Source organism: Erythrolamprus reginae, chromosome 3 (genome assembly GCF_031021105.1).
Source record: "Erythrolamprus reginae isolate rEryReg1 chromosome 3, rEryReg1.hap1, whole genome shotgun sequence".
NCBI lineage: Eukaryota > Metazoa > Chordata > Lepidosauria > Squamata > Dipsadidae > Erythrolamprus > Erythrolamprus reginae.
Window position 1 is genome coordinate 69615927 of NC_091952.1, and position 12311 is coordinate 69628237.

Genomic DNA, 12311 nt, shown 5'->3' on the forward strand with positions numbered 1-12311 from the left:
TTCTCCAAACCAGGTAACATCATTGGTTACCTAGTATTGGCAATGAAACTTGAAATCTGATTTAAATAAAAGAAATTGATTTTTTTTTAAAAGAGCATCAATATTTATCCACCCTGTAAATAATGCTCCAGATATTGTCTAGTTCAGGGGTAGGCAAAATTGGCTCTTCTAAGACTTGTGGACTTCAACTCCCAGAATTCCTAAACCAATCATGCTAGCTCAGGAATTCTGGGACTTAAAGTCCACATGTCATAGAAGAGCCAACTTTGCCTACCCCTGATCTAGTTGATACTATGATAATCAATCAATCACCTTCCAAACTGAAGTAAACCCTGGCCAGTGACTAAATTATATTTTCCTAGGAACAACATACTACGGGTCTAAATAAACAGTATCCACGGAGTGAGAATTAAAAGTGCAGAGCAGCTAATAATGAGCCTATATTGATTTAAATAAAATTTTGAAATAATGATGTGGCTAAATTTCCAACCCTATCTAGAAATCTCTCATAGTGGATTTCTTAATTGCTTATTTACGTATCAACTTTGGGTGTTCATGGGTACAGCAAAAGGCTAATCAGTTCACGGATTATTGAAATTTCTCTTAATAATTGCAGAGAAGTGAGATCTTTTTAATTCCCAATTGTTCAATAATATCAACAGCAAGCATAGCTTTTTCTATTGAAACAAAGAAAATATCATCAGAAAAACAGGACTTTGTTTTTCTGGGGTGGAAGAAATATAAATTTAATTATGAATCCTTGGCTGGGTTTTATCTTAGACATACTCTCTTCTTTTGCTTGAATTATCTGTTGTCTTACCTGTGAACTCTGGATTTTAATTTGCTGCCATTGTATGGACCAAGGGCTTGTAGTAAAAAAGCAAAAGAGATCTCACAGTTTGAAATAGTCTACTTACACAGCCTGAAGGAATTAACAAACCTAGAACAGTGTCTCTTTCAGAAATATTATGAATTATGGCGAAAAACCTGCCAAAGTTAACATCATGCATGTTGCATATTACATTGCTGCCATCGGTAATATATTTCAGTTTAAAACATTTATTTAATAGCCTAAGGTATCTTTATTTCAGCCCATAAATAATTCAATATTGTTGCTGTTGTTATTGTACACAATGCCCTTGTGAAGTCATCAGTTCCACAGTAGTACTACAGACAAAAGTCTCTGGCACAGTTTTCAGTGGCAGGGTTTACTGTGAGTAGCCTCCCATAAAATTATCTTCTCCAGATGTTTTTTGAGTATTCTCAGATTGGTAATCCAATACATCTGGAAGACAAAAATTTAGGGATGGTGGACAGAGAGAGAATCCTATAGACCTGAGGTTAGTCAAAGTACTGTATTGTAGAATTGAGGAAATTGTTTGATTCAGATTTGCGTTACAATAATTCTTTTTTTCCTAGAAATTATCTTGACAAAAGTAAAAAAAATCCAAAAATTATTAAATATAGCCAACTACTGCAACAATAAATAATATCATCAACCCCACCCCCACCAACCCCAATGAATATAAGAGAAGTGCAGGCTTTGGTTTCTCATTCGTGAAAGAGAGACTGTCTATGGTAGTTATTTTTTAAATTATGTTTTTCATATATTGAAGTACATCCTGTACCTAAGATTTATCAAGTACTCAAATTAAGTACTTGCTGTGTGTGTGTATGTGTTCTCTCTCCCGATCTGTCTTGTACCTATGCTATTCTTTATATATATATTTTTTTAATAGCATATGTTGATTTTTGTCAATATTCCTCCAGCACTAACATTTATTTCCTTCCATTCTGCAGCTGTATCCATTCAATTTTCTCTAAATGCACATGCTTAAACTACAAAGGCTTCATACATAGCATTCTTACTTTGCACTTGTTAAAAATTATATTTGTAAGAGTAACCTGTGAGAAAGTTACTTCGCTGTAGAAACAGATTGTTTGTGTCTGATATAATTTAATTTTTTTCAAGAAAGGCAGTGATGGCTCCTCTTTCTACGCAGATCTGCTTTAAATGCCATGTATACTCTCTCAGTCAAGCAGAGGTTTTATTCATATTTGCTCTCAACATCGCAAAGAATGCCACTATTCATGGAGAAGAACTATTCCTGTAGGTACATGTAGTTGGCTAGAAAGGCAAGCCAAAATTACAATCATCATTTTTTTTTTAAAAAAAATGGTGTTGGATCAGAGCACTTTAAGAGGAAGTATAAAAACACACAAAAAGGGCGTTGTTGCTAATTATATTCATTGTCAAGTCATGTGTTGTTTTGTCTACCATTTCTACAATAGATCATAGTGAGGGCTGCCAGTTTCCTTGGATTCAGAGAAGACTCTGCTTTGCATTATTTTCATTATAGAGCTAGATAGATGGGTATCTTATTTGTTATACACCAACACTCGGTGCTATTGAATGTGGGGTTTATATACAATAATTTACCTTGCCCAGTATTGATGGGGGTATGATTCTCTAGAATAGAATAGAATTCTTTATTGGCCAAGTGTGATTGGACACACAAGGAATTTGTCTTTGGTGCATAGGCTCTCATTGTACATAAAAGAAAAAGATACATTTGTCAAGAATCATGTGGTACAACACTTAATGATTGTCATAGGGGTCAAATAAGCAATGAAGAAGCAATCAATATTAATAAAAAGTCTTAAGGATACAAGCAACAAGTTACAATCCTAACTGGGAGGGAAAGCGTGATAGGAATGATGCGAAAAAAACTAGTAGAAATAGAAGTGCAGACTTAGTAAAAAGTTTGACAGTGCTGAGGGAATTATTTGTTTAGTAGAGTGATGGCGTTCGGGGAAAAAAATTCTTGTGTCTAGTTGTCTCTACTTAAGGGGGAATACGGAAGGGAAAAAAATTCATATTTCTACCAACACTAGCAAGCTACTATATATAAAGAGAAAACAAACTGGTTTTCTTATCAACTTATTGGCATCAGGTATATTCTCTATAACAAAACATTTTTTTCATGTTTTGATTCCTTAGAAGTAATTATAAAAAGTTTATCTGAAATGGCGCTAATCTAACAATGTCAAAAACCTTTGGGATTTGCTAATTTGTACCAAATTTTTATTCTCATGTAAAAGAAATAACTTATATCATAGGAAAGAAATACTTGGCCTTGAAATGGTCAATGTCAAGAAAATTGTAATTATGTGGGTACATTTATTTCCATCCATCCATCCAAGCCCAAAGTTAAAAACATTATTGTGACTGATAAGCTTTTATACCAATGTAAACAATATTTTCATTAAGCCATTATTTTAACAGTAGAATTCTGGGGAGCCCCCTCTACAAAAATCTGGATTATTTCAAGTCCATAAATTAAGATACTGAAAAAAATGAAGAAAATAAGAGCTTATCACACAAAGATCATGTATAATCTCACTTTCTCCTTAAATGTTTAATGATGCTCATCTATGTGATATTATGATAGTCCAGCATCAAAATCCTTTGATCATTTGAGCAATTTTACAAGCTCATGGAATAACCAAAATCTGTGGAGAGAGGTGGCATATAAATTCAAATAATTAATTAATTAATAAACAATTAAAGGTAGGATTATATGAAAAAAATATTTATCAGAGTTTGGGTATTCTGACCTTTTTCGAAGATCCAGGAACTAGGTCATACATAACACGTCCAATGAGGGAATAACATATTTTTAGACTTTTATCTCTTTTGGAAAATCTATCTAATACCTGTCTGTCAACCAGGTAAGTAAATGATGGGCTATTAGAATGACAGGTGCATTCTTTACATGTATTTAAAGTTGTCATACATCACTTGTCCTGGCAGCAAATACTGAGGCTGTTGTATTACGGTAGCTTCTTGCTGCAGTTGAAGAGAGTTACAAAGCAAGTGTAACATTTAAACATACACCAAAGCAGCTTTTACTGGCCTGGGAGCCTCCAAATGTGTTGAACTACTATTCCAAGAATCATCAACCAGGTGTGTTTTCAACAAACTTGGAGACTCTAAGATTGAGAAAAAGAAATATTTTCCTATATTTCCATTATTTTAGGATAATAAAGGGAATAGAGGAGGATACTAAAATATTAGATTAAAGTAAAATGGCAGTCTGGACATATCTAAAGGAAGGTACCAGGAACAATTGTTATAGAGCCAAAAAAAACCACAATTTCCCTATGAGATTCTAGGCTACTGGGGCCCAGATCAAATGATTCTTTTAACATCTCTTAGAAATATCATGGTTTTTAAAGTCATGTGACAGAAGGATTCTGGAAAACTCATTTTCTAGTAACTGTTCCTAACCCTTTGTAATATGTTACACTCTGGTGAGCTTTTTCAAGATTCTTAATGTTGATTTTGACTTTTTTTCCTCCCAGGGATCTAAATTATAATGAGCTGATGGAGTTCCCAATGGCGATTAAGTCACTCAATAGACTTCAAGAGCTGTAAGACTTTTATTTTCTTTTTGTAAGAATAATGTTCAAACAGATTATTTGGACTCAACTCTAATGTGGTTAAACTACCATCCCAATGGGCATTCTTTCACCATTTCTCCATAATTCTGCTTGATCATATCCAGCATGGCAGTAAATGTTTCACAGACATCATTAGTGTATTGTAAAACTTCCATACTGTTAATTACCAGCAGGGAGTTTTATTAATGATGGTTTTGACCTCAGGGATCAAGGATATGTACACACTTATGTGTATAAGTGTGGAGAGAGACATTAAAAGCTCACGGAACTAACAGGGATAGGCTTTCCTTTTTTCTTGGCTAATCTTTGCTGCTCCTGCTGTTTCTTTGCTCCCAGAAAAAGTTTTGGGCTTCTAATTATTACTTTCGGTAGAATTCTCTTTTCCACCTCACTGAAGTCCATTCATTCTTTTATGACATGGACAATCTGTGACATCTCAAGAGTAGATTTCCCAGGCATTAAGGTATATCGGTATGCTCCTAATTATGTCGATGATGCTTCCAGTTTCTGTAATCCACTCAACTGGAAGTTGCCTGGGTGACATGAAATTCCACTGCTCCCAGGATACAGATGTAGACTCTCAAGTTTACTTTGTTGACTTCTTTGAGCAAAGAGGATGTCTCTTGTACGTGATAATCCATACTCTAATGATAGATTTGTTAAAATTTAATAAGATTTATTAAAAAAGTGAATGATGGTATTTGGTTTACAATTTTCATTCCATATTCCCTTCCCATAAAACTATACACACAAACACACTTATATTCATGGAATAGCTGGAGGTTTCAAACACAAATTTTGTTTTCATGCAGGATGCATGAATGGCTTATTTGACAAATAAAATGAAATTATTAATATGTTTGCATGTTCGTGCAGCTGAGAAGCATGATTTATATCAGCTTCCAGACATGTGGATTCAGCAAACAAGAAATCTGCCCATTTGTCCCATTCGATCATTATTCATGATTTTAGTTTTCCTGCTCTGTTTCTTTTAACCATCCTAGCATTTTTGTTTGTTTGTTTGTTTAAAGGGGCTTCCATAACAACAACATCCAGGCTATTCCAGAGAAAGCATTTGCTGGAAATCCTGTCCTTCAGATTATGTAAGAAACAGCACCGTAAAATTCAGGGCCATTTCTTGATCTCCAGCCTTTACAAGTCATATCATAAGCATTTGTACTAATCCTGATCGTGCCCGAATGGCAGAATAGTATTGTGATATAAATAACGTTCTTACTGAGATCATATGCATAAAGGTGGCATTTGTGTCATAACATTGCAGGACCTTCATCATTTGCTTTCCCCACCTATGGGCATCCCTGTGTGAGAGAGCCCCAGAGAGAGGAAGGAAGGAGAAAAAATATATATATACCCTCATGCAATTGCTTCCAGTTATGAGATTCAGATTAGACATCAGGTTGCAACTATTGCACAAGTCTATCGCTTTCGAGGAGGACCTTGACATCTTGGAGGCCTTTATTTGCATAATGATGCCACCAAATTCATATTGTCATTTTGGCATCATTGTGCTTTGCTGTGGATGCTGTTATACTTTATACTTATATTATGTTAAACATCTTACCATACTATATTTGTATCACAAATAAATAAATAAAATAAAATAAATATGTGTGAATATGTTACATCACTGATTTCTAATAATAATTTAATAATAATTTATTAGATTTCTATGCCGCCCCTCTCCGAAGACTCGGGGCGGCTAAGACAGAAAGATACAGTGATACATCGTCTTATGAACTTAATTGGTTCCGGGACGAGGTTTGTAAGGTGAAAAGTTTGTAAGACGAAACAATGTTTCCCATAGGAATCAATGGAAAAGCGATTAATGTGTGCAAGCCTAAAACTCACCCCTTTTGCCAGCCAAAGCGCCCGTTTTTGCGCTGCTGGGATTCCCTTGAGGCTCCCCTCCATGGGAAACCCCACCTCTGGACTTCTGTGTTTTTGTGATGCTGGGGAATCCCAGCAGCGCAAAAACGGGTGCTTCGCTGGCAACGGAAGGTGGGTTTTCCCAGGAGGTGGGGTTTCCCAGCGAGAGGAGCCTCAGCGAAATTGCAGCATCGCAAAAACACGGAAATGCTGCAATTTCGCTGAGGCTCCCCTCGCTGGGAAACCCCACCTCCAGACTTCCATTTTCAGCAAAGCACCCGTTTTTGCACTGCTGTGATTCCCCTGCAGCATCGCAAAAATATGGAAGTCCGGAGGTGGTGTTTCCCATGAAGGGGAGCCTCAGGGGAATCCCAGCAGTGCAAAAACGGGCGCTTCACTGGCAACAGAGGTCTGGAGGAGGGGCATCCCAGTGGCGGCGGCTTGGGTTTATAAGGTGAAAATAGTTTGGAAGAAGAGGCAAAAAAATCTTAAACCCCGGGTTTGTATCTCGAAAAGTTTGTATGACGAGGGGTTTGTAAGATGAGGTATCACTGAACTTTCTAAGACAGAAAGATACTGCCAATGTCATCATTTCTGACCCAAAATGCATATTTTGCCCACTCAAATTTCTGTTATGGTCAAGAAGCAGTCAAACTGCCCTCATTTGATATCAGATGCTACAGTAACTCATGCCCTCATGCCCTCATCACCTCGAGGTTCGACTACTGTAATGCTCTCTACATGGGGCTACCTTTGAAAAGTGTTCGGAAAATTCAGATCGTGCAAAATGCAGCTGCGAGAGCAGTCATGGGCTTACCTAGGTATGCCCATGTTTCTCCATCACTCCGCAGTCTGCATTGGCTGCCGATCAGTTTCCGGTCACAATTCAAAGTGTTGGTTATGACCTTTAAAGCCCTTCATGGCACTGGACCAGAATATCTCCGAGACCGCCTCCTGCCGCACGAATCCCAGCGACCAATTAGGTCCCACAGAGTGGGCCTTCTCCGGGTCCCGTCAACTAAGCAATGTCGGTTGGCAGGCCCCAGGGGAAGAGCCTTCTCTGTGGCGGCACCGGCCCTCTGGAACCAACTCCCCCCGGAGATTAGAACTGCCCCTACTCTTCCTGCCTTCCGTAAACTTCTTAAAACCCACCTTTGCCGTCAGGCATGGGGGAATTGAAACATCTCCCCCTGGGCACGTTTAATTTATGCATGGTATGTCTGTGTGTGTGTCTGTTAGTATATGGGTTTTTTTAAATCTTTAAAATTTTAAATTGTTTGATTACTTATGATTTGTTTTTACATGTTGTGAGCCGCCCCGAGTCTTCGGAGAGGGGCGGCATACAAATCCAAGTAATAAATAAATAAATAAATAAACTCCGCACTCATTGCCTTCCGATGTTGCTCTATTGTGTCTCCCAGCATTTCTTACCTCAGTGATGCAGATTGGGACAGCTGTGAGTTTTAGTTGAAAAACATCTGGAGAACCACAGTTTTCCCATCCCTGTTCCAAAACACATAATCTTTGAAGAAAGTGAAAAACAGAAAAAGCCTGTTTGCACATCATCTTTAGCAATGCCACCTCACATAAATCTTTGTATCTTCCTATATCTGGAAAAGTACCATTATCCTGCATTGTTTAACCTAAGAACAGCTGTTGAACCAATTATATATACGTTTCCCAGTTTCTTTTTTCTACTGGGATAATAGAGGATTATATCAGTTTAGAGACTAGGGGGGTGGAATCTAAAGAAAACTTTCCAACTCATCTTTGTGTTGTTTTCATAATTTCCTTCAAATAAATGAGTACGTTTCAGTTTTGGAAATTAAGCCATTATATGCAAGTAAACCCTGGTGTGAAGTCTGCCTTTCTCCCTCTCCTGCAGGACTTTAACCCAGGCTGGGATCCATTTGCTTCCTGGAGGAATGTGTCAGCAGTTGGCTAGCCTACGCGTTCTGTGAGTATTTTGCTTTCTTCAGGATTTGGAGAATTGCCTTTATTACCAATACACCATTCACATGTGTATAAGCAATCAGATATAAGAGCTGCAGTGGTTAGAGTGCAGTACTGCAGGCTATTTCTGTGGATTGCCGGATGCCTGCAATTGGCTAGTTCGAATCTCACCAAGCTGAAAGCTGACTCAGCCTTCCACCCTTCCGAAGTGGGTAAAATGAGGATCCAGATTGTTGGGGACAATATGCAGATTCTGTAAACCACTTAGAAAGGGCGCTGAGCATTGTATAAGTGTTATTGCTATAAGGGTTCTTTTGTACAAACATGCAGTGAAGGGCTGCAAAAAAATTTACTACCATATCATAGACGTGGTTTATTTATGGGTGTGGCTTGCCAACCATGTGATCAGGTGGGAGTGGCTTGACGATCATGTGATATGGGGTGGCTTAAAGGTCATGTGACTGGCTTAAAGGTGGCCAACGTGACCTCACCCACGTCAAGGATTTGGGCTACGGTTAGGATGCCTGGCCTCTCCTCACCTCAAACAGATACAATTTCCCTATCTATTTACTATTACTGAACATCCAAAATATACTATTTAATTCTATATATATATGTCATATGTGTACATACATATTACACACAGGCACACAAAAATATACATTATCTACTATATAATCTGTATGTGTATGTACACACACACATACACACATGCACAGCTCTTCTAAAATTATTCACATTCAACCTCATTTACTGCAATAGAAAAAACATACCCAGAGCCCAGAAGGGGAAAAAAGGGGGAGGGGAATCAAAATTTTTCTACTGGTTTTGCGTACCTGAACGTACTCGTAGGAACCCAACACTTCTGATTGACAAGTGTTTCATTTGCCTCCTTTCTTCATTCCAGGAACTGATAATAAGGGAATTGTACGATTATATCTGTTTCTTTTTTCACATTTCTTGCATAAATTGAGACCCCTGATTGCAAAAATGCAAGGGTGGGGGCGGAGAGAGAGAAAAACATCATATCTGAAAAATAAACTTGCTTTAGTGAAAGTTGATGGAAACCCTGCTGCAATTGAGACACCAGGGGAGTAGAGGGGACTCTAGAACCGAGCACTTGAACATTTCCTGCACACTAACAAAGCTGTTTAAAGTGATGTAATGGCATCACATTGATTAATATTTCAGATGTGTCCCTGCAGAACCTTTTTTATTTGTTCTATTCTTTTTAAGTTATGTTATTTTGAACATCACTCAAAAATCCCTTACATAAATAGAAGCATCATGAAAGCATATGTTACGTTGCTCTAACATGTGGGGACAATGTGCGTTTGTCATCTTCTAAAGCAGCGATAGAGAACTTGTTGCTGGACTGTACCTCCGTATTTGGGCTGTTATTGAAGGGCTTCAAAGCCCTCTGTTGTCTTGGAGAAACAGTATACAGGAGTTGTTTATAGCACTGGTAGTTGTTTTTTTAAATTAAATTGGGCGTAATAGACAAATTAATAAGAAATGGATAACCAAAGAATAATACCAGAAACCGGATAATGAAATGAATAAAAGGAACGGTGCCAAGCATCAGTTGGGTACAAGAAGATTTACCTGTCTGTGAGGTTTCCTGCTTCCCCAGCTGCATAGCCCGAGGTCATGCACTCCCTTCCTGTGTACCATGTGCATGCCAAGAGGGCCTTTTAAGAAGACTGGCTTTGTTCTAACCTTTGTTGTTTTCCACACAGTGAGCTTGCGCACAATCACATTGAGAAACTGCCCAGTTTCCACCAGTGCCAGAAGCTGGAAGAAATGTAAGTGTAAGCTTTGCTGTGAAATTCCCAGATCTTACTGAGCATCTGGTGGGTATGTGTGAAGAACTGAGAGGTTAAACCTGGTATAATAAGGTGGCCTAGTCTGGATTCCTCTCAAAATTTCATATAGAAACATAGAAACATAGAAGACTGACGGCAGAAAAAGACCTCATGGTCCATCTAGTCTGCCCTTATACTATTCCCTGTATTTTATCTTAGGATGGATATATGTTTATCCCAGGCATGTTTAAATTCAGTGACTGTGGATTTACCAACCACGTCTGCTGGAAGTTTGTTCCAAGGATCTACTACTCTTTCAGTAAAAGAATATTTTCTCATGTTGCTTTTGATCTTTCCCCCAACTAACTTCAGATTGTGTCCCCTTGTTCTTGTGTTCACTTTCCTGTTAAAAACACTTCCCTCCTGAACCCTATTTAACCCTTTAACATATTTAAATGTTTCTATCATGTCCCCCCTTTTCCTTCTGTCCTCCAGACTATACAGATTGAGTTCATTAAGTCTTTCCTGATACGTTTTATGCTTAAGACCTTCCACCATTCTTGTAGCCCATCTTTGGACCCATTCAATTTTGTCAATATCTTTTTGTAGGTGAGGTCTCCAGAACTGAACACAGTATTCCAAATGTGGTCTCACCAGCGCTCTATATCTCAGAGATTGGTGGGGAGGGAGAAACGTTCTTCCTCTTATTCTATCACTCTCTGACCTCCCAACTTCAAGATGTGGTGGACTGGTTGCTTTCATAGTGTGGAGACAATAACTTGGTCCTTAACATCAATAAGACCAAGGCGCTTATAGTTTTATAGCTCCCGCTGCCTTAAGAAAGTTCCCAGTGACCAGTTAGGTTCCACAGAGTCGGCCTTCTCCAAGTCCCATCAATTAGACCATTGTTTCCCAACCTTGGCAACTTGAAGATATTTGGACTTCAAATCCCAGAATTCCCCAGCCAGCTGGGGAATTCTGGGAGTTGAAGTCCAGATATCTTCAAGTTGCCAAGGTTGATAAACACTGAATTAGACAATGTCACTTGCTGGGGCTTAGGGGAAGAGCCTTCTCTGTGGGCCCTCTAGAATCAGCTCCCCCCCCCATCGGAGATTCACACTGCCCCCACCCTTCTCGCCTTTCACAAGAATCTTAAGACTCACTTAGGCTGCCAGGCTTGGGGCGATTCTATCTCAGCCCCCTGGCCAATGAATGTTTGTATGATTGTTGTTGAATGGGTATGACTGATTTTAACACAGTTGGGGGTTTTAGATTGTTTGTTTAATTTTAATTTAATTGGATTTAGCTATTGTAATTGTTTTTATATGTTATAAGCCGCCTTGAGTCTTTGGAGGGGGGGGGATATAAATCTAATAAATATCAAAATAAATAATAAAAACGTTCTTAAAGATTCATCTCTTCCTGGGCACCCCTTTTTTTTTTGAACTACTGTATTACCATCTGGCAGACAGTACAGTATAATAAAATCAAGGACAAATTGGCTGAAAAACAGCTTCTATCTCAAGGCAGTAACTACAGTGGTACCTCTACTTAAGAACTTTTCTAGATAGGAACCTGGTGTTCAAGATTTTTTTGCTTCTTCTTAAGAACCATTTTCTTAAAGAACCCAAGCGCAGAAAAATTTCCCAGGAAATTTAAGAGCGTCAAAGGCCCAACCAGTTTCCTGCAATTCCCCCTGGGTTTCTCTCTCTGGTACAGTGTATGGGAGGCAGCCTCACGCTGGGTGTATGGGAGGCGCGTGCTCCTCCTCGCTGCTTCAGAGTCCCTCTTTTTTTTTAAGCCTTAAAGTTTTGGATTTTTTTTTATTCCCCTCACCTCACCTTCTTCCATTGGCAGAAACTATCCTCCACCTCTTCTTCCTCCTCTTCCTCCCACCCAAATTCCGAGCTTCTATTCCTTTTCTAATGGGTTTACACACATTATTTGCTTTTACATTGATTCATATGGGAAAAATTACTTCTACTTACAAACTTTTCTACTTAAGAACCTGGTCACGGAACGAATTAAGTTCTTAAGTAGAGGAACCACAGTATATTGAATTCTATTGTATAGTGCAATATTAATGCAGTATCAAGGGTTTGATACTGCAAGGTGGCATAGAATGTGAAGGATGTGTGCTAGTGTTTTATTTTTATAGTTATAATGTACCACTGAACATGGCATTTAATTTTGTTGTACGAG

The 12311-nt window shown here is 38.4% G+C and overlaps 1 protein-coding gene across 1 annotated transcript in view; it reads left to right on the plus strand.

Annotated features, from left to right (window-relative positions):
• The window catches only part of LGR6 (leucine rich repeat containing G protein-coupled receptor 6), a 188369-nt gene that overhangs the window by 156219 nt on the left and 19839 nt on the right, over positions 1-12311 (plus strand). Inside the window, exons 7-10 of the mRNA XM_070748943.1 lie at positions 4366-4434; positions 5496-5567; positions 8237-8308; positions 10044-10109. Of these exons, the coding sequence (XP_070605044.1) occupies positions 4366-4434; positions 5496-5567; positions 8237-8308; positions 10044-10109 (279 nt within the window). The remainder of the gene's footprint in view (positions 1-4365; positions 4435-5495; positions 5568-8236; positions 8309-10043; positions 10110-12311) is intronic.